General features: G+C 33.8%; 1 protein-coding gene across 5 annotated transcripts in view; it reads right to left on the bottom strand.

Annotated features, from left to right (window-relative positions):
- Nucleotides 1-24,670, bottom strand: part of LOC111507540 (uncharacterized) — a 209,820-nt gene that overhangs the window by 89,709 nt on the left and 95,441 nt on the right. For all 5 annotated transcript variants that reach the window (XM_074170429.1, XM_074170435.1, XM_074170405.1 and 2 more), the window contains exons 3-4: nucleotides 5,855-6,028; nucleotides 3,161-4,002 (exon numbers count right to left, since the gene is read on the bottom strand). In XM_074170429.1, the coding sequence (XP_074026530.1) occupies nucleotides 3,161-4,002; nucleotides 5,855-6,028 (1,016 nt within the window). The remainder of the gene's footprint in view (nucleotides 1-3,160; nucleotides 4,003-5,854; nucleotides 6,029-24,670) is intronic.

The raw sequence follows: 24,670 nt of genomic DNA, 5'->3' as shown, positions 1-24,670 counted from the left end.
TGGTAATTGGTCGCGTGGAAAGCTGTCATGAATTATTTCAACTTCCCAATGATAGATGGACCATGCATCCATTTTATACACAAAAAAATGATAGGTATTTTAAAGTTGTTGATTCTGTAAAAGTGTAAGAAAATGTCATGCATTTTTCTATGAAACCGTTTATTCTCATAAAACTTTACACATAAGTATAAGAAAAAAATCATCCTTAGAGGTGAAGAAGAAAAGAAAATCAACTTTTCTAGACGTACTTGTTACTAGAATTCACAGTTTAACGAATATCGACCCAGGCCAAAAGATAGAAAATAAACATAAACTGTATGTATGGTGGGGGATTTATAGAAGATATAACATGTAATGTATTAGTACACTTAGAAAGGTTACAGTGAGAATGGACTGCTTATTCAAAATATTTGACATAACAGCCGCTTACCAGCCAGAACAATCAAGTATTGTGTGAGAATACCAATAGATAGAGAGAAGCTACTGTCTTGTCTAGGGGATATATTTGATACTATGCATAACAAGTGTCACTGTATCTCCACTACGAGCACTTCCAAGTTTTGACAACTACATCTGCATATCATGTCAGTTTGTACAAGTTTGTACAGTTTGTACATTTACTACATTAACATCCATAAGACGGAGAACAATTCATCAGACCAGGAGAAACTACAAACTTAAAGCCCGGTTACTTGCCCTAATTAACGTGAAAATTACATCAAAATACTCGTGGAGAAAAAAAGAAGTTCAAATTTACAATGTCATCCAAGAACTGTAACTGTTTATTTCACTCAACCTTGTAATTTTTGTAAAAAACTCTCCCCAACAAAGTAAAAGAGCATAGAATGGGTAAAACTCTAATTTGTTGAAATGATTGAAAAAAAAACTGTATTTAAAAATGGAGCAACTGCTTAATAACTCATTTTTATTGAACTAATATTTGTATATATTATTATTAAAAATTATAATACCATTCAAAAATATATTCAGTTTGTAGTTTGGTATACTATTAGACTCTCTTGCAGAAGATAATGTTTAGTGAAACAAGTGTTGCAGTTGTGTGAAAATCTCATCTGATTAAAAGACTCATCAGCCGAGCCCCAGGTAGTAATTAACTAGGCGCAAGTAATAGGCCCCCATGACAAGGATATAAATGCAATTTCAAGGAAGGAAAAACCAGTCTTTGTACACCTTTCTGATAATGCGAACTACACAGTCATATTTGCATTTTATGTACTCAATTATTAGCATAGTTAATATTATCATTATTCACTAACTGATCAATAAAGGGACATTTTTTTTGGCTTCAACTAGACTTTTCGGTTTTGAATTTTTATATTTTTTTTTATAAAAAATGAGTGTGCAGCTTTTGTAGGAAATTTAATTTGCTACAAAAAAGTTCATCTGATCAAACACTCTTTTCAATCAACAGTTTTTGAGTTGTAGAGCTGGAAAGGTGAATGTTAATTGAAACCAAATTTTCTTGAAATTGTGAATTTTCAATCTTACAAAAAGTAACATTTACAATAGAGGCTGTGAAGTTATAACATTGTTATTTATAGACTATAATTTCCATTTAGTGAATAAATATAAACTCATGTACGAGTACAAAATGTTAAAATGACAAATTTTTTTTTCATTTATGAATCGGTGGCAACAATAATGTTTGCTTATTAGCATTCGGAAATTGCTTTATATGTATTTCTACAACTTGTAATAAGTTTTGTTCCTGTTCCTCCTCGTTCATCAGTATTATTTACGACACGTACATTGTTTTAAATTATTAAGCATCTTTATCAGATTTTCATTAATCGGGATGTAATTTTAGAAATTCAGTAGGAAGTTGAAATCGCTCAAATCATACAAATTTTTAGTAATGAAGGAGTCAAATTAAATTTGCAGTTTCGCTAGCTTTCTGATTAATTGATTGAATAATTTCAATTTTGATTTCTGAGCTCACATTATCATCGAGAAATGATAAATCTATGAGTTCTTCAGAATCATGCTTATACATTCAATGGTGTTATAAAAATACAGGTAATCACGCAATAAATGGCTATCGAAAACCATAGTGAATGATGTATCAGTCCACGATCATTAAAAGTAGTGTTTTCTGTGAAACGGTTTCCCAAATACACTGTCGCTAGTTCGAGTAAGGATAGAAGAAGTTTGAATTTCAGTTCATTGAGATTACGATTTCATTGTAACTATGGATTAAAATGTATATATACAAAATGCCGTTTCTAAAATTAACCATTCCATGAATTTATTGTGAATAATATTTATGTAATATCAAAATTTCCATGTTAAAGAACATTTGGTATCACATTATTAACATTCCAAATAGGGTAGGTCACTTTCAGAAGGGGTGCATTTCAGGGTAATTCCCTCAGTCCCCTTTCTCTTCTACATTTCACAATTGCCATTATTCGTTGTGCCCAGAAATACTCAAAGGTAAAACTTTAAACGTTCAAGTTCAATGTTTAAAGTTTATTTCTTTAGATTTGTTTACTGCCAGTATTCAAGCATAGCCCACTGACTAATAAGAACGTTTTTCTTCCTTATTCAGATTAATCAAGCAAATTTCGGATATGCAGTTGGTTGGTACCTCGTCCACTAGATGGAGTGACATTTTGTTGTTCGCTCCAACTTAGGAAGAGGAATGAAATACTCTGAAAGAATTCCGATTTTCAATTATGGAATATCATTGACTGTAGGTCGATGATCTGTTTGTTTGAAATCTGTTTTTCCGTTAATCTGTCACTATCTTGCAGTGACGAGTGGCTAATGAGCCCGAAACCGGTCTGCAAGTGTGCCCGTTCGAAAATTGAAGGTCGACTCTTTCAGTTGTATTGTCAATTGCATATGCAGGAAATTGTCTGTGAAGATTCCTGCACTGACGCCTGTCAGATATAATCCAACGCCCTTCGTAGTATTAGCCAGGGTAGTAGTTGTTTTCTGATAGGCGTCAGTCCATGCAACCTACTGTGTAGGTATATCTGAGACTGGCTTGAACGTTTAAAGTTCATTTCTTTAGATTTTCTAACGTAAGCATTGAATTTATATAATCATCTTTTTCATTTTTATGTAATAATTTTTGGTATACTACACACTTTTAGATTCGTCAATATTTCTTAGCTTTTCTTATAACAGAACTGACCTGATTCCTTTTCAACTCTGCTTCGTATTTTCTGTGAGCAAGATCTTCATATCCATCCATGTAATTGGTGAGTTCGCCAAGTGACCCACTTCGCCTATGGTCAATTTTTTGAATATTAGAAATTGGACTGGGCGTTATGCTTCTCAAAAACCCTCCAGGATTTCTATTGAAACTAGGAGAAGGAGTATTGCCCCTATTGATGTTAATATTTTTGTTAGCATTCGAGGATTTATTATTCAGTTCGTTATGATCAAAATTGACATTTTGACTTTTAGGAATGCATCCGTTTTCGAAAATAATAACTCTATTGTTTATATTTTTAGTTTCGTTGACTGTAACATTAACATACTGACTTTGATGATGGGTTTTCTTTGATAAAAGTTGTTGACCTGGAATTTTCACTTGATGCTTCTCGTTGGAGTTCAGTTCTGCATAGTTGAGGGCACTTTGCGGTAAGTTTTTAGTGAAGCTATTCAAGTCTGGTGGTGCTTTGCCTAAAACGTCTTTTATTGGAGTGTTTACGGTAACAACGTTCGATGGGAACACTTTGGGCGATATCGACTTTTTGTAGTTTTGTGCTGCCAGATATTCAAATTTTGAGACTTTGGTCATTATACTAGATGGGGGTTCGTCACTGCTACTATCGGAAAAAGACTCCCTTGGGCTTTTCCGAGGCGCGACTGGAGGCTTCTTGTTGAATTTCGTCTGGTAGGAGTTGTCGGGTTCGAAATTTATTGGAGCCATAGATATTCTTGGGTTAGGTAGAACAGATTTAATGAGTTTTGCTTCGGCAGGGTGATTAAATCTCAAGTAGTTCGATCTTCCTATGGTGAGCATAACACCTGAAAATGAAAAAAAGACTAAAATATTTTACATACATTATTTATTAAGGGCTATTTTGAAAAAAAAAAGTACAATGAAATTGCATTTCATTCCGATAAACATACAGTTACATAGACATACTTGGAGACTGTTTTATTGGCCCTTTCAACATGTGACAGCATATCCAATCTATACTCCAAACGACACAGATTATAGATGATTTACCAATGGTTTTACAACTTAACTATGGTCGGTAAAAAATTATTTGGCAGGGGCCGTTTCAAACTATAACTATATTGCTCCGATTAATTGGCCAGCAATATAACCAAACGCAGCTCCAGAATTAAATACAAAGAATGTTCAATTAGTATCATAATATAGAAAAAGATATTCAATCCTGGCCTCGGGTAGGTATGTATAGCTGTCTTCATAGCGACAAATAGAAATTTCAATTTTAGAAATGCGTTCAAATATACTTATGTGAAAACAAATGAAATGAAAGAGATGTAAAATGTTTGCTTCAGAGAAAATTATTACCATGTGCGATTTTGTAAATATAATATACCAGCAAATGCTCCTCAGCATGAAACTATTCAGTAAATTACCATGCTGTGTAGAGCACAGGCCTAGAGATATAAAGAGATTCATACGAAATCTCTAAAAAATGTATTATAATTTCTTCGAGTTTTATGATAAACCTTCGAATCATTCAAGTAACTGTTTGTAGTTCTAGTTTAGATATAAGGTTAAGTGTGTGACTATTCTCATACAAATTTATTTGTCGAAAAAAAAAACTACCACTACTACTATAAGCAACAAAAAGCTATGAGTGTGCAAGGATCATTAATTTCATATATGAGAATAAGAAAATCATCAGTTACATTATGGATAATCATCAAAGCCATCTCTTGTAGACAATTTCATGACCGAATTTGAAAAACTATTAAGCAACATCCTATGTTCAAAATATTGATATAGATATGTTGACGATATTAGGGCTTGGTTCACAGGAACACATTGATAATTACCGTCGTATCTTCAATACATTAACTCTATTGACAAAACTTTTTAGACCTCAAATTACCAAAATTAACAAATATGATTTCGCAATTTACCACAAACCAATCTATACAGATACAATTATCAACAATCATTTTAATCACCCTCATTAAGATGAATGAACGGCTTACCATAACATGATTTGATTTGAACTTTAATTCACATACTTAACCAAAAATTATTCAAATAGGCCATCAACCAAATATATCCTGACATTAAAAATACACAAACATATACAAAACACATAATATCGGAAACTCATTAGAGAAAATGAAAAAACTATTAATTAAACAGAATATTACCAAAGTACATACGATTACAAAGATAGGTAAACATATGAAGAACAAGTCATACTCTGACAAGGATAACAAATCAGACACCCGATTTGTATCCAGGCATGTTAATCATACCGAAAAGTTTATAAAGTTTTATATAGGAAGAACGTCTGAAAATTTCAAAGCGAGAATTTCAGAACATGAAAGAAGTCTTAAATATCCTATTGAACAACCAACAATAACTTAATCATCACTTTTTATCAAAATCTTCAAGTTTTCTTGGTATCAAACTATTGAAATTAATTTGGCTCATTAAATTGCTGTTGTAGAATAGTTCAATGTAGTAATTCAACTGAGGAAGCTAGCGTGTAATGATACGCGTCTTGAGTGATGTTCATAATGTGAAAATTGTTTAATATTGTCATGGATGGTGTTATTCATTTTCATCAAGTAACCTAACCTATCAGTGTATTCATAATTTAGATATGAAATCTTTAAATGAAACATGGCAGCACACGAGTTTTTAATTTTTCTTTACCTTGGGATAAACGTGTTGGACTCGTAACTTTCACCCCATCAATAGACAGATTCTCAGAAAGAGGATATATAGTAACGATTCCCTCACTGTTTTCGATATGGCAGTGCAAAGGAAGAACACCAGTTCCTTGGACATGGATGTCTGCTCGAGGACCGCTGCCTAGCGTTACACGACCTGAAAAAAAAAGCATTTCCATATATCGCTACTCAAATTTCACCTCATTTATACACAATGTTCAAACAACAGGGTTAAATATAAATAATTTTTGGGACCCATATTTTTTTGTAGAAACTGTTGCATTTTTGAGTACTGAGAAGAAGTTATTTTGATTTAGCACTTTTTTGATAAAAAAAAATTGAAGCAACTTGTGTGCGGTAATTTCTATGCATGTCGACATCTACCATTGAGTTGATTAATATATTGTGTTGAACACCATTATTTTTATATTGCATTTGTGATTTTGATTTTTTGTGGTCTTTTCATTCAATATTTTGAGTATGTACACCATTATTTTTATATTGCATTTGTAATCTTGATTTTTTTGTGGTCTTTTCGTTCAATACTTTGAGTATGGGCTTTATGTTTCAAAGTTGAATGAAAAACGCTTTTTCCACGCCAGAAAAAAACACGGTTAGCATTATCAGTAGATGATGAAAGTTAAGCATATTTATATATCAGTACCCCGCGTAACGAGGTTCCCGAAATGAGCTTATAGTATTGTATTGTACATTTTTTAAAAACAATTCAAAAATCAAAATCTGTGATATACACCATGAACTAATGTATCCCAATTTCACTGCAAATATCAAAGAATATTATGAGAAAACTTGAAAAAATTCTCACGTTTCATGGCATTTTTCTGTGCAAAAGTGTCCGTTTACTCAAACTATCTCTCAAAATATACATGATCACCCTCTCTTTCATACGAAGGATACATAAAAATGAATAATTACATTCACAATATAAAAAAACACTTCTTTATGAAGGAAAAAAATATTTTTATATTCTTTCAGTTTGCTGATTTTTAAATTGAAAAGTTCCCAAAACCGCAACACGTGTTTCGCTATAAAATAGCTTCCTGAGGTAGGAACGTTTGATTAACCCTTCCTGATGACAATTACAGTAAACTGTTTCATCAAGTATAGCCAGATTCTTTCAATCCTAAAAAATGATGAAACATAAAACTGTTTGTAAAGTTTTTGGAAAAGAATAGTTTTGACATTTTACTTCTCCATCTTCGGGAAAATTTTACTTCATAGGATACTCACAGATTTTCGCAATTTTTTGATGGTAGGAATTCAGAACAATTGTCGAACTCGATTAGTTTTTGAGATAAAGCCTGTAAAAGTATCAAAATGATGACGTTTTTTTTCAGAGCTGACATTTTGAATATGGAGATAAAGAGAACAACCGAACAAAAAAATGACAGCCGCTTTCTGTGTATGAAATGTATTGACTTTGACATTTAGAAATTTCGTTTAAAAAATTTACGGGGTTCACACGGATTTTCGCGATTTTCTCTTTGATGATATTACATGATGGTAGAAATTCAGAACACTAATTTTTTTCTGGCTCAATTAGTTTTGGAAATATAACCTGTCAAAGTCTTAAGTTGGGGCGAACATCTAGTAAACGAGGTAATAATCAACTGCATATCTGAATGAAATACTCTGGAAAAACTTCGATTTTCAATTATGGAATATCATTGACTTTAGGTCGATGATAGTCACTATCTTGCATTGACGAGTGGCTAAGGAGCCCGAAACCGGTCTGCAAGTGAGCCCGTTCCAAAATTGAAGGTCGACTTTTTCAGCTGTATTGCCAATTGCATAAATATGCAGGAAATTTTCTGTGAAGATTCCTGCACTGACGCCTGTCGGATATAATCCAACGCCGTTCGTGGTATTAGCCAGTGAAGTAGATATTTTCTGATAGGCGTCAGTCCATTCAACCTACTGTGTAGGTATATCCGAGACGGGCTTAAACATTCAAAGTTTATTTATTTAGAAAACATGTTATTATATAGTCAATTTGACTTGTCAACGTTTCTACATAATTTCATAAATTTAATTCCTACTCTCGACATTATTGATGCTGCTGACTGTCTGATGCGGATTGACTAGTAATTGCATTTGTAATGAATTATCGAATATTTCAAACATAATTATAATTGATAATTTCTAATTCTGTGTGAAGGCCATCAGCCTAAGCATGTAAGCCTTCATCGTGTCAAAATAAAAACAAATTGTTTCAGCAACAGATGTCATTCTTTAAAATAGATTCAATTGAGTGTTCCCAATGATGTAAAGTGATATTAATTGTATGCAGTTGTGTTGAATTAAATTTAACAGGGAATATGCCGAACCGTGTGACCATATAATGAGCTTGTTCCTCGTAGAATACTAAATATGCTCGAGTTGAAAATCTGGTTATTGCGTATTAGATTTGAATGAATTTTTTCATGGAGAGATTATCCTCTGAGAATATCAATGAGCTCAGCTCAAAATTAATTTTTCTTGAAGACCAGGTTTTCTATGCTATATGTTCAAGAGTGTTATTTAATTGGACCGAAACAAGTTTCATCTCCCATATTTATTGATTTTGAATTCAATCAAGTTTTTACCTATTCAAAAAACACTTCAATGTGAAATTTTCACTTGACAGTTTACAAAACCGCAACTCGTGTCTCACTATACAATAGCATCTTCAGGCGTCACGATACTGAACTAAACAAATTCTGCGACATGCTTTTATATACTAGTACTTTGAATCCTAATGACTATTACTATTTGACAAATTTCTACCTCATAAATTCATAACATGAAATATTTACGTTTCTAGGAACAGCTCAAAATTATTTTTAATTCAAAGACAATTTTTACTCTTGTAACGAGGGTCTAATAATGGAAAACCCCCTGAGTCCTTTGCTAGCTGAAATTTTCATGGACAACCTAACCTAGAGAATAAAATCCATACTACTAGTCTAATTGAAAATTGTTTTTACTGGTACAGATATGTAGATGATATTCTCAGTCTGTTTTACTGGTGCAGATCGGCATCTGGGTAAGTTTATTGAATTTGTTAATGCGATTCACCCTTCCATTAAATTCACAATTGAGATAGAGGTGAATAACTTCATTCGCTAAACTTGACTATCACTAGAATCAATAATAAACACGATTTTGCAATTTTCCAAAAATCATCCATTTATCCATATCAACAAAAGTAGCAGCATTCAATAGTATGATTCACAGACTATTGAATATTCCACTTTCAGAAAGCAATTTTCAAGAGTACTGATGTTCGTTAAACAAAGTACTGTCAACAGCGGTTGAGAGGTGGATATTATGGACCTAATTATTTCTAAAAAATTGCAAAAAAGAGCTCTGAACCAGATCTGTCCGGTTTCAAAAAATGGTTGTTAACATTATGTGACTCTAATTTACTTTGTGATCCCACTATAGACCGCTTTCTTTAAAAAAATGAATTGGACGTAGCCTACAGAACAAATAACAATTTGAGTAAATCCATTCAACACAATAAAGATAAAAGTCCAGTGTCGGATAGATTGGTAGTATAGTCGTACAAGTTGACATGTGGTTCTTGTTCTAAATTTTATATTCGCAAAACCGGAAGAACTTTCTCCAAATGAATAGAAGTAGTTTTTTGAATGTGAAAACCATTTTTTGACTGCGCTTGACAGTTAAGCTACGTCAGTTTACTTGGGAATAGTTTAATAAACCGAAACCAATGAAACTCGCAGTTGAAATTAGGCAAAAGTTGTCTATCTTATATTTAATATGAATTTCCACAAAATGAACAAATCATTTTACGAACTTTCCGTTATCAATGAAAAATTCCAGTGAACACAAATATTATTGATATCCATCTATTCTGAATTTTAATTTTCTCATGCATAAGTATGTACTGTACGTACAATTTCTACAAAAAAATTGAGAATATATAAAGTGTAAAAAAGCTCATGTATGTATTGTGTGTGTATTATAGTCAAAACTATTTATTGATTACTGAACTGTTTAAAATAGAACCGTTGCGTTTGTGAAGAGCGATGGTTTTTAAGGTACTATGAATATTGCCCTGATTGTTGCCATTCATTGCCCTGAAGAAACAGTGATCAATCAAAACTGGTTAAAAAACCTATTCGTCCAGTAATTTGAATCAACGTTATCAGACCATAATGCTGTAACGCTTATTGAATTCAATTAATAATCATCCTATACGGAAATTAGATGGAATTGAAAATTACTTCATTTGGTTTGCAGAGGAATCAATCAAAGGATTTACACAACCATTTTCTTTGAAGACGAATCAAGAGAATGTTGTTGTGGCAATATTGAATCTGTCAATATAAGGGCAACCACCAAACTTCTTTCAGCAGTACTCGTGTTTTGTAGTATAAATAAACGGTTTAAAAATTTTATAAACTTTTCGGATCCGGAATAAGTATCAAGTTTGAGCTGGAGCTATCGTTGAACAAGCAGGATTAAAATACATCCCTGGCAACGTTAGTTAACTTTTAGTTTATCAGTGAATTCCATAAATGTTTTCAAAAGTTAACCTGTTCCACCCTATATATAAACATTTCCTTATAATAATAATAATAATCTCAAAACTCTCGAATCTCAAAATCATACCGGCTTGCCGCACTAAGGCAGAAATCTTAGCCGCACAGATGCAGAAGGCTGTCATTCTTGGCTCACTGCGTTTGCTCAGGGCACATGATTCTCGGACTCAATGATCACTTACCCCACGGTGTGGGGAGTGGTCATTGGTTGATTATGCTGGCGCGCCCTCCCGAATATATCGGGGCTTCGGGGGATAGGGCCTGACCAGCGCACACTACGGTGAAAAAAAAAAATTGATTTTCTCTTAGAACTCCGCAGGCTCTATCCAGATCACCCTGTCAAGATGGTTGTTCTGATTATTGAGTCCTTGGTTGAATGATGTCCTCTCTACTCTCGAATGTTAAAATCATACCGCCGCACTAAGGCAGAAATCTTAGCCGCACAGATGCAGAAGGCTGTTATTCTTGGCTTACTGCGCTTGCTCAGGGCACATGATTCTCGGACCCAATGATCACTCACCCCACGGTGTGGGGAGTGGTCATTGGTTGATAATGCTGGCGCGCCCTCCCGAATGTATCGGGGCTTCGGGGGATAGCGCCTGACCAGCGCACACTACGGTGAAAAAAAAAATAATAGTCTTTATTGTTTCCCAGCTGAAGTTACATACAAATATTTACATAAATTACAGAGCTAGTTGCTGATATAACAAAAGGCAAAGTTCAACTTAGCACAATGCTACTAAGTTGTCCTAACTGAGTTGTTCTCCTACTCATTGTCAGCGAACTGGGTATGTACATAATGAGGGTGGAGAAGGCTTACTAGTGAAATAATAATTTGAAATGAAGAAATGGTGAAATTTTACTAAGGAACTGAAAGTTTGCCAAAATTGCCATAACATTGGTTTACTTATAACATATTCTACCGTGACAAAATGTATCTCAAATAACTTGAGCCAGATGCCTTTAAATGACACCCAAGTTGAGAATATCAAAAATTTTCTCAAAGGTCACTTTTAATAAATGTTAATGCCGAACCCATACACTTCGCACTTGCTGCCTCTACAAACGTTTGGCTAAATTTGAGGTATCAAACATCGCCATCCACACGCTTGGGACTGCATTAGTATGTTCTGACACTAGATTGTGCTTGTGTCGGCTATATCGTTAGTTTTCTGTATTTAAATCTGAGCTAGAAAAAAAAAAGGGGGAAGGTAGTAGTAGAATGAGAAATGGTATGACTGCCTCTCGTCGCTATCACTTTATCAGCAGAATACTTCCTGTGAAAGTATCTATAAAAGAGCTTGTGTAGTTTAGGTTTTCAATCAAACGAATGGTCGTTTTTCGTATATGTGAACAAAGGTATAATTTGAGCTTCACAAAGTAATGAAATTTCTAGAGGCCTGTTTATCTGCTTTGTTTGAAATCTTTTTTCAAGTATTCTGAGAAGGTGCTATTGCTATTCCAGAAATGTAGTTGTTTTAAGACATATTGCTTTCCAATTCAAGATTATTATTCGATAATGCGGGCAATATCTTGTTCTCTGGCAATGGTATACAGGATGTTAATTGAGTATGTACCATAAATTTAACAGACGATTCTCTAGATTATTTTAAGACGAAATGTTCATATAAATATGGGTCCGCAAATCCTTCGTTCTCAAGATACAGGGTGTTGAAATAAAAAAAAGTTATTCGTAAATATCTTAAATATCCTTCACCTATTTTTGTTCTAATGTGGCAATGGTATTTATAACATTAAGGAGCTAATTTAGCCCGAACGTGTTTCAATTTATCAAGTCCAGTGGCGTCTCGAGCGGGATTTGAACGAATATTTTTGACTTAAAACTGTACGCCACTGACTTTTGTGCAATTTTTATTATTTCTTTGGATTAAGCAATTAGAAATACAACTTTTTTGTCTTTTACATTTTTTTCGTATCTTGCTTACTTTTTAAGAAAAAAGAGTCGACCTAATTGCATATCCCTGGACCTCACAAGGAATAATACGGGGAATTAAATGTTTTTTTTGGAAATTATTATTATTACAATTTTTCATTACTAATTATGTAACAATAGAAACAAATATTAAATAACATTAACATCTAGACTAACGACTTGGCAGTTGTTGTCAACTTTATAAGCTTTTAATTCATAATTGTTATAAAAAGTGTGTTTAGTGGTTATTTTTCAAACCATTTTTGTAAAACATGGTTCAATTTACTAACAGTGAAATGATAGATATGCATTTCTGTTGTGGAATGGCTCACGGAAACTCGAATGCTGCAAGACGCATTTACCATGAAAGATTTCTTCAGCCTGCAACGGTACGAACAGTTCTAATTGAAGAAGCTGTTTTGAATGAGATTGAAGTAAATCCTCATACCAGTACTCGAAAAATAGCTGAAGAACTGAATATTACCCATGTCACAGTGTGGCAGATTTTAAGAGCCCAGCAGCTATATCCCTATCACATACAACGTGTGCGAGCTCTATTGTTCAGATATTTGCCTGTAAGACTAGTTTTTCTAATTGGTTACGCGGTAAAATAAGAAGAAATCCAGGTTTCCTAAGTCGAATATTGTTCACAGATAAAGCTTGTTTTTCTCGCAATTCAATTATTAACTTACACAACAATCACATTGGGGGCGAAAACAATCCACACGCACGCCTTGATAGACAATAATTTTCAAGAACAGTTTTCTTTTAATATTTGGGTTGGAATTGTCGGTGACCATCTCATTGGGCCTCCCTTCCTTCCACCTAGACTTAATGGAGAAGAATACCGAAGGTTTTTAGAATTTGTTTTACCTGAACTTTAAGAAGAAATTCCAGTCAAGGAAAAATTCCGTATGTGGTACATGCACGATGGTGCTCCACCACACTTTAGTGTAGTGACACGGCAATTTTTGGATGAAAATTATCATAATCGCTGGATTGGGAGAGCAGGCCCACACCCATGGCCACCTCGCTCGCCCGAAATGAATCCCTTAGATTATTTTCTCTGGGGACACCTTAAAGCGTTGGTATACAAAACTGCTATTCAAAGTGAAAAGGATTTACGGAATAAAATCATTAATTCATGTGACATAATAAAAAATACGCCAGGTATTTTCATGAGACTGCGAAATTCAATGATGCGGCGACTAGACGGTTGTATTGAAGCCAAAGGAGGCCATTTCCAACACTTAATTTAGTGCAATTCGTTAGTCTAGATGCAAATGTTATTTAATATTTGTTGTTATTGTTACATAATTAGTAATGAAAAATTGTAAAAATAATAATTTCCAAAAGAATAATTTAAGTCCCCATATTATTCCTTGTGAGGTCCAGGGATATGCAATTAGGTCGACATTTTTTTCTTAAAAACTAAGCAAGATACGAAAAAAATTCAAGAGACAAAAAGGTTGTATTTCTAATTGCTCAATCCAAAGAAATAATAAAAATTGCAAAAAAGTCAGTGGCTTACATTTTTAAGTCAAAAATATTCGTTCAAATCCCGCTCGATATGCCACTGGACTTAATAAATTGAATCACGTTCGGGATAAATTATTTCCTTAATGTTATAAATACCATTGCCAAATTACAACAAAATTAGGAAAAGGATATTTAAGATATTTACGAATAACTTTTTTTTATTTTTATTTTAACACCCTGTATCTTGAGAACGAAGGATTTGCGAACCCATGTTTATATGAACATTTCGTCTCAAAATTACCTAAAGAATCGTCTGTTGAATTTATGGTACATACTTAATTAACACCCTGTATATGATTCTGGCACACTAACCTTCTTAACCATGTTCTGGAAACTCGATGACAACAATCATTTTCGTTTTGATATTTCGGTAATTGATAAATATCTTCGTGTATAAATGATATTTAAAAAAATGTAACTCGTCACGGGGCGCCTGGCACATGTGAAACATCAATAATAATAAAAAATGAGAAATAAAACTTTCATCAATTTGTCAATAATAATATTTTGTGACCCTTGTGACGATTGTTGGGTACTGAAATATTTATATAAATAATGTAATAATAAACATGAAATTAACTTCAATATACTGAGTAAACTCAAGAATCTCAGTTAGTTATTGCAATATATTACTTACTACCCACTATCAGCTGATTTCAAAAAAGTGATATTAAAATTAACTAATAATAATTAATTTAAAAATATTATATGCTATGATTTTGGATAAATTTTATTCTACCAAGATAGTAGATTTTATATTTACTGACTCTTGAGAAAGACAAAATATACGTGGAATTAATTCACATATCAATGCACATTTTAATTATAAAATATAAAAATATAATCAACTGATTTTGCTTTCTTTGCAGGAGGCTGCTGACTTTCACTTCCTAACATACTGTCATACATATTTTATTTTTAATTATTAAAAAAATATTTATTCACTAAAACAGAGGTTATGTATACTGTAGTGAACACAATTGTATATACTATAGCTATCCGAGCTCAGTGTGGCAAGAGATATAGCGTAACGCCGAACTAGTGGAAAGAGAATCGCACAATCGCTTGCGTATGACGACCCGTCGCCACTGCCTTCGTCGCCATGCCAGCAATCGATTTTACGTGTGATGTTTTACATCAAAAACTTCAAGCATGGCTCACATTCATTACTTATTGTTCATATTTTTATGTTTCACAACGATTCAGTAATTCAGAATCATTGGACAATGAATTCTATCAATCACATGACACTGCCCACCATATGCAGCTACAAATGTCAACCAAAAATGATGACATTTTGCCACTCTCCCCCCCCTATATAGTCAACCCTGGGTTCTGCCTAGTATCATTCCAGGAAGTTTAAAATGTCTTCGTTTAGCCAGTCTATAATTTTCATGCGTGTAGGTTCACCGCTAGTATTTAATGTAGAAATGTCGCAAGAGCTTGCGACAAAGTCTATTTGATTTATGCCAAAAGCCGATACTCGATTGGAAAGCATTTGCAAACCTCCGTAAACCTTAAATACACGTTTGTATTTGTGATGGGTTGTTAATGTTTGCCAAGGCTATGTCTCTGGCTTAGAGTGTGTCTACTTTACTACTTTACAATTACTCACTCTCTAGGAGTACGGAAAAACCCTAGGCACGGTTTGTCAGCACCCAGTATAATATGCATCCTGTTACGTATCTTGTATTCGTCAAGTGCCCACAATGTTCAGCGAAGTATAAACACTGTCCACTGTGAATAATAATATCAACTTCAAAAATTTTTTTCATAAATATTTATCGAAGCTAAAAATATCCTACAAATTCAACAAACGCACTTCAGAAAGAATTCGAGCATAAGCTAGTAAACATTCAGTGATTATGTCAGATTTGAGAGTCTTTCGAGCTGTTCTGAAAATAACCAATTGAAGAAATTGACAAACGAAATGTTAACACGTTACGTATACGAAGTGGAGTGTGAAATGTAGTGAAATGTAATTAATTTATCTGATGTACGGAATAAAACCGAATTATTTTTCCTACTTTGCTTGTTAAATGAAAAAATCTTGTAAAATAGTACAAAAACTGATATTACTACTTTCATTGTGAAGTTATCGTCCCGAAGAATATGAAGATTATGTATCTGTAGAGTAGGGAGTGTGAGTGTAGGCCCACAGCACTTAGGCCACATGTGACCCATTGTACATCCTCCCGAGGAGTTGTCCTCCTAGGTCATCGTCCAACCTGTCCTTTCCAGGAAGGTGGACGATTCACCTTCCTGTTCACACACTAACCCCATATTATTGAGATGTTTCCTTAGTTGACACTGGCCAGTCAGAAATCCTACTGTTAAGCGTAGATTTTTCCTGGTCATCGCCATATATTTCTTCGACTTCGACGCCAGCTTTCCAGGGTCGCCCAGAGTGTACCTGGCAAGATTGCATCCTTTGATTCCATCCCATCTCTTTAGGGATTGAGCATGGGTGTGACGTATGGCTAGTTCCGCAATTGTCGAAATCATCAGGCCGTAGGTGAGAATACGAGGATTAAAAACAGTGTGTTTGTCCTCAATCTTCGGAAGTCCTCGAACACAGATCCGATTTTGCTGAGGTTTTTTAAATGATTGTTTTTCATATTGTCTCAAATGAGAAACCTTTTAAAGTGGGAAAAAATTATTTATATGATTCAAACAATATAACAGTACCTACAGGCCGTTTCGGAAACGGTGAGACCTAAAAGTGGATTAAATTGTACAACAGTTTTCTATTTTGTGGAACTAGAATAACCTCTTTTCAGATCGAGACTATCAGTGGTAGTTTTGAAAATATTCGCCGAAAACTAGAATTGTCGAATTTCGTTATTTGGCTCTAATATCGCCTCCCATTTCTAATTATATATTTGTTATAATCTGATATTAAATAATATGCAATGCGAAGTTTCGTTCATTAGATTTAATTATCATTTAATTTTTTCAAATACGGACCTCTAGTTTTTTCATCGATTTTTGTAGGCACTGCTGTATTGAAATACAGATTCGTATTAAAAAAAAATAAGTTAATGGTATCTAGGTTAGGTTAGGTCTAAAGTGAGTGGGTCTATTCGAGCCTCCACCGCAACCCGTAAGGTTTTATTGTGGCTCACACCTATTCACACTCGACCAAATGAACCCAGCTTCTTAACGAAGCCGATAAGCTTGTATGGTGAGTGGTCTTTCAGGTCAGATGGTAAGAGTACGGATCTGCCGAACTCTGAGGACCTGATTCGGTCCCCGGCGGGGCAGGCACAAAGTATATGCTCTGCTGTTTCATCATTTTTCAAACAGAGGCGACACACAGTGTCTTCCGACAGTCCAAGTCTCTGCATATGATGATTCAAATGACAGTGACCAGTGACCAAATTTCACTTCCTGACAATACTGTTGAATGGCGCATTGACGACATGGCAGAGGACATAAAAAATAAGATGTATACGCCGTGAAACAAGTCAGATGAGAGTACAGATGTTGCAGATGCATTCAGAATGAAACAATTCGAGACGAGATGCCGCTTTATACTGAGTTAACTACAACTACAAAAGCAGTTGATGTGATGGCTGCGGTCTCTAATTTTTTCGCTGAACATGAGCTCTTATGGAAAAAATTGATAAGCGTCTGCACAGCTGGTGCCCCGGCAATGCTAGGTTCTCGCTCCGGCTTTATACAACTGATTAAGGAAAAATAACCCAATATTACCGCCATCCACTGCTTTATACATAGCCAAACACTGGTGTTGTATCAAAATAGTAAATTTCACAAAAAGGAGTGCGTTAAATACAAGCCATTTAAAAAAAAAAATTGTGAAGATATGGGAACAGAGCACAAAACATTGTTATTTCACACAGAAGTGCGCCGGCTCTCAAAGGGCAATATGCTGGCAAGATTATTTGAACTTCGAGATGAAGTAATGCTATTTCTCGAAAACCCAAAGAAGTGAAATGTGCAATGAATTCAAAAGTCCCAGTGTCCAAGTAACGTTGGCTTATTTGTCACATTTATTTGATTCATTGAACTCATTGAACTTGAAACTTCAAGGCGGAGATTCGAATGTAATTTATCATAGAGATGCTATCAAGGCTTTTACTGAAAAATTACAACTTTGGGATCGCAAGGTATAAGCAGAGCCATCAAATACGTATGTTTTCCCAAATTATACAGTCTTTCAGGAGAAACGCGCTTTGTGAATGGTTTTCGAAATGCTTAAACTAAGAAAAAAATCTATTGATGATGAAACACTTCAAGAGGAAACTTCGGACATTAAAAATAGTTCTGCAGCCAAATAAAATTTTGAAATCTGGACAGGAGGATGGGGGACGCGACTTTTTTTATGGTCGAAAGGGGGCGTGTTCCTGCTCTAGACAATACCATTACCTCATATGTTTGCTACTTGTTTTTGATCAGTTTTTTTATTTTCGAATTAAAATATATTCATAGTTTTTGTTATCTTCTTCTACTCGAGAGACCTTTTTATCACTGAGGTGGATTTTCTTTTTCATCAGCTTGCCTCTTATACGTAGTTATCTGAACAACCCGGTGTGAATAAAAGAGGTTTTCAGTATTCCACCTCGCATAACATTCAGAATAAACATACATAACATAAATTTGAACTCTAAAATGACACATGGTATCCACGTCCCCTTTTTATGAACGTTCGTTACACTGGGTCCGTCCACTACCACACCGGTGTGAACTTAGCAGATAAAAAGTGGCAGCCAATATCCCGAAAACACCCGAGCGCACATAGACGTACATCGAAAAATTAATAGGAAGGAATAAACATTAGTAGCTATATCTATCATTATCGCTGAACGAACACCTCAGGCAACTCTATCAAATGTGTATACTAAAAAAGCAGATTCGAGGAAAATTTTTAAATAGGGGATAAGTACATTTGCAAGAAATTATCTATCACTGAAAATATGTATTGTTATCAGACGTGATAGATGAGACGAGTAATAAGAAGTGAAATAATTGAAGGTGGTCACATGGAGACATAAATTCAAAAAATAAATCGAAACTCATAGAAGGAAAAATGCTGTCACAATAATTTCAGTGGAGAGCATAAGGTGAGACCGCCCGTCGAAGGGGGACAAATGGGAATATAAATTCAAAAGTACATCAAATATCTTCGAAGGAAAAATCCTGTCACAATAATTTCCTGTTGGAAAAATTGAGTTCTGTCATAATATTATTCAGTGAAGAGCATACGATGAGACCGCCCGTCGAAGGGGGTCTAATGGGATTATAAATTCAAACATACATCAAATATCTTTGAAATACTGTCAAAATTATTTCATGTGGAAAAAATCGAGTTCTGTCATATAATTATTCAGTCAAGAGCATGAGATGAGACCGGCCGTCGAAGAGGATCAAATGGGGATTTAAATAATATTGTAATATTACAAGTGGTATTAGGAAAAAAATTTCAAAAAAAATTTCAGAAAAGATAATTTCAAACAACTTTCATTCTTAGAATGTTTTGTCTATCATGTGAATTAAGTAAGGTATGGGTACGCATGAGGTACGCATACGCATATATCGCATTTTGTTGGCTTTCTATTATCGAGCAACTTGTAGAGTATACATGCGGTGCGTATGCACATGTTAGATTATATTTGAATTTATTCTTGGGTACGCTGTTTTTATAGATTGATTATTTACTGTTTCAAATTTTAATTTTTGTTTCTTTATTGTTTTATTATGAAGAAACGTTACCTTCCTGTTGAAAAGGCTTTTGAAACTATATCAATAGCCTTAAAAGACCAAATTCCTTCATATAACCTAAATATAGTTGAAAAAGATCGTTGTCAAAAAACTGCTGATTCTCTGAAAGGAACATCATTTGGCGTTTGTAGTTGAATTCAGAGAATTGTAAATGATGACCATTTCAAAAATTATTTTATGAGGAATTTTATGAATTCTTCTCATGTTCCGTCCACGAAAGTGTAGTACCTACCTTAAATAATGATAATTTGAAGAAAATGCTATTTTCAATGAACATTGATACAGTACGGTTATGTAGTTCATATCGAATTGATGATTTTGTTTACGCTACACTATGTAAAAAATTTGATATGAAAAATTCGATCAAAAATAGAAAACAAATTAATTACATGTGGAAAATATTGAAAAAAAATTTTTGATGAAAATTGCAGTAATTGTCATATAATGGACGATAATCAATTTAATGATGTTTCGATTGAATACTTTTCTACTCTGAAGAACTGAAATATTCAGTAGATTTTACCAACGAAGGGGAAAATAAGGTGACGACTACAAAATGCGACAGATGTTGAACAGAGCCAGCGATCAGAAATGGGAAACTCAGGAAGTTCAGATAATTGTTCCCAGGTAATCCCCGAAGCAGAAGTTAATATGGATGGAAATATAAAAAAATTTCACCAGAAATTCCAGAAGAACTATTGAATTTATCCAGTCCCAGAAACTGATCTGAAATTCTACCCATAAGTTCAATAAATATCATCGGAAAATCGGTTAAAACGGCTTATTTGCAATTTTCTAGAAGGAGTATTTGTAGTTGAGAAAAAAATCTGGAAAAAGATATTTACCCATGGAGTCGTAAAAAAATCAACATCAAATTCTGAAATGGTTTATTTCTATACAGCGGTAATTGATAGAGGAACCTAAATTGATATATCCCATATTTTCTATGATTTCGTGACACGCGATTCAAATTCTATTTTCGAATTGTCGAATGACTAGATATTTTTGCGAAGACAACAGGTATTGGCCAGCATTTTCAGGTATTGCAACAGACTTTTCAATTCGCACATATACATGCAATTTATAAACCATTCAACAGATGCATCGAGTATATAACATGAATGCTATGTGTTAAAAGAAAAAAGTTTTACCAGCCTGAAAATCATTGCATGGTGGGAATCTAGGATGTGAATGACCTATGCATAAATATAGACCAGAAAAATATGTTCAAAGACATATTCGCATCTGCCATATTGATCAAAGAAATCGATAAATTTGACACATTCGTCGAAAATATTTTCATACTTTTGAATTGTGAATACCGCAATGAAAAAACAGAATGTGTTTTTAGGAAACTGACAAAACTGGCTAGAGAAAAAGTTGAATTTGTAAACTAAGAAATATATTATCATACACAAATATGATATCAGACATAAAATCTGAAAAACAAATTAATGCAGCGGCAACAAAACACGGCTTTGAATATGAACAATAGGCAATCGCTTGACATATCTACCATCTGAACTCATTATCCATAGACAATACCCCTTCATAGCTGGTTCTCCAGAGGGACTTATTGATACAGATGGTAGGTATTCTAGATGTGAAGTGTCCCAATAATTCGCGAAATGTTGACCCTTATTTCCATAAGTTTGATCTTTTGGAAAATAATTCATCTATAAAGTTATATGCCTAACTACCACTATCAAATTCAAAGCCTTCTGGAAATAACAGATAGATCATGGTGTGATTTGGTAATTTTCACTTTCACTAAAATATAAATCGTGAGAGTTTATAGATCAACATAATTCTGGGAAATGATGTTTCTGAAGTTGAAGGATTTTTATTATTTTCATATGTTATCTCAACTGGTATTGCCGAGAAGAAATGGACTACAACGAAACCAGTTAGTTGTTTTGGAAAACTGTATCCGATATAAATTATTATAAATCATCCTAGCGACAAGCGTGGCTAAGTAGTAACATCTATTTCAGGAATTTATTTTTCAATTAAAGAGATATTAGTAGACTATTCAACTCTTAACGGAAGAAAATGGCAACGTTCTTTCATAGTGGATCATTGTTTGTATATTTTCAATTCGGAACAGAGATACCAGATAATTTCAGTAGCCAAATCGTCAATAATTTTTGGTGGAGAAGTATTGAAAAAAATTCGCAGATTCCGTGAATTTTCATAAAAATTATTGAAAGTATCTTTTTCCAAAAAAACAACTGTCATAGATCCGTTGAGAAAGGAAATATTTCTTGGAGAGGAATTGCTAGTAGAAAGTCAATATTGTATACAATACATTGGAACATGTAATACAAAAGGACATCTTCAATTGTAGTGTGTATGTCATATATTTTTTTATGAAAATTGTGAAGCAAAAAAGTTCATTAGAATATTTTGATGCTTTAGTATTCCGCAATGATCTGAAACTGTTTCTACTGAAAAACAGTAAACACATGCACAATATCTGTCTTTTCTGTGGACAAATTGTAAATGACATACAGTTATCATTCAATTGTAGAACTTGTCCGAGATATATATACATAAAAAATGCCTGTTAACAATTTTTGATATAACTGATGGATATAAAAATAACAATAAAAATCAATTGGCGCTCCGGGGCGACTTCATTGATTCCAGTGGCGCATTTTCTTTTTCAGCTGCAGAAAAATCCGGAAAACCCCGCAGCACCACATCATCTGAAGAGAAAACAAAAAATGGAATGTGTGAACAGTGTAAAATATATTGAATAAATCTTTTCGAAACTGACAATATTTTTGGAACCTATTACATCTGTTACTTCACAAATTAAAGAAACAAGATTTCCCCTAAGAAAATTTTCAAATCAAATCTGATCAAATGTCATTTTATTTCAGTATTTGACAACCCTATATCTTTTGCATTCAATAAAATGTTTTTATTTTCAGTTCGTTTTTTCTAACTCTAAAATTGTATTGGTAGAATTTTTCTTTTTCTCAGGTCCCCTTCGAAAGCCGGACTAATTTTCTGCTTTTCACAGATAATACCATTATTGAATTCGATTTTTCTGATAGATATAAAGTTATGATGACAAGATTTTTCCTTCTAGGATTTTTAATTTATTATTGAATTCATATCTCCATTTGACCCCTCTAAACGACCAAATTTTCCTGTGATTTTCACAGAATTATTGAGACAGGATTTTTCCTTCAATGAGTTAAGGTTTATTTTTGTATTTATATCCCCATTTAACCCCCTTTGACCGCGCCGGTCTCATTTTTTGCTTCTCACAATATTATACCATTATAAAATTCGACTTTTCTAACATGAAATTATGGTGACAGGATTTTTCCTTGTATAAGATTCGATATATTTTTGAATTTTTATTACCATTTGACCCCCTTCGATAGGCGGTCTCATCGTGTGATTCTCACAGATTATTATTATGATCGAATTCGATTTTGCCAACATGAAATTACTGTGACAGGATTTTTCCTTTTATGACTTTCGATTCATTTTTGAATTCATATCCCCATTTCACCGCTTTCGACGGCAGGTCTAATCTTGTGATTCTCACAGAGTATTACTATGATCGAATTCGAAATCATTGAAATATTGAAATATTTTTGAGTAACACAGATGAAATATTTTATTATTTTTCAATTTCCTGAAAGCAACGATTCAATAATTGATTTTTTGTTCGACTGAAATAAATTGCCGGTTTGTGCTTCACAGATATTCAATAGATGCAATCAACAATCACAATGCTCATTAAAAACCATTAGAGCCTATAACACATTATTCATTCGACCTTCAAACCGTCACGAGGTCGTTCAACCTCGTCTAGAAAACACCCCGTCATCAACATTCTATGTTAATGCAACAGACCGTCTCACATAATATTCATATATTGCGCACAATGCACCATAACTCTCACCTCGGATGGCCTGAAATAACGGGACATCCTGACTAACACAACACACAGCGCGCGCACATGTCGAAAAAGTAGTGTATATCCGCCTGCGAAGGGTATTTTTAAGTCGAAAATAAACAAAATTTCACTGAGTACATTTCTGTCGGAAAACGTTGACGTGGGCCACGTGTCCGAAAAGGCGGATCAAAGGTGGTTCCGGTGATTTCTTTCGATACCTTGGAAATTGATCGAAAATGCCTGTCTGTTATAATATTAATTGGGAGATGATTTTAGGCGGACATACAAATGGTATACAGAGATGGAAGTTGAAAGTTGAGGGAATTTCAATTAATTATTATTGTAAGAATAAAGTTATCTTGATGATTTATTCCTTAACTCGTACAAGCTTTGATTTTTGAAAGTTGTCGTTTGTAGGGGGAGCGACAGCTGGTTATTGGAAAAACAGATTTAACAGATTCAAAATTTATAGAAACGTCCAAGGGCAAATCAGGTTGTAGGTTCATTAAACTTTGAGTGTTTCAAGGATCGATACTAGGGCCGTTATTATTCTGCATATATACTTATGATCTTGTTTCAGTGTTAAACAATTGCAATTAGTCTATGTGTGCGGTTATACACAGCTTATTCATCTATCATTTCACCACAATGACGTAGTTTTTGTCAACCTGAGAATAAATGATGATCTATTTCGTCTAATTTTAACATCTCCTAATCTCAAAATTAGTTCTAGCAAAACTAATCTGCTCATCTGTAGTACTAATCGCAGTCTAGTGAAAAGATTTATAAATATTATGATTCGTGATACGGTCGTATATGTCGGGTGAACGTTGCTAAAATTTAGATATCGAAATAAATGAACATTCATTTCGACATCTAAATTTTAGTTTGAAAACAATTCATCCTCATGGTCATTTATATTAAAAAAATATAAAAATAACGTTTACAGGTGCACTGGTGTGCAGCATATAATAATATAATAAATAATATTGTAGAAAGAAAGATTTTGGCTCTCTACTTCTCGATCTCTGTACAAAAAATATGGGAATCTTACACGTTTCACAAATCACCGTCTGAAAATTGAACGAAATGAGTGTC

Source organism: Leptinotarsa decemlineata, unplaced genomic scaffold (assembly GCF_025532065.1).
Source record: "Leptinotarsa decemlineata unplaced genomic scaffold, Ldec_3_MD MMD2_P_RNA_scaffold_11, whole genome shotgun sequence".
Classification (NCBI taxonomy): domain Eukaryota; kingdom Metazoa; phylum Arthropoda; class Insecta; order Coleoptera; family Chrysomelidae; genus Leptinotarsa; species Leptinotarsa decemlineata.
The sequence above is the reverse complement of the archived record's forward strand: the minus strand, read 5'-3'. Positions and strand labels throughout refer to the sequence as shown.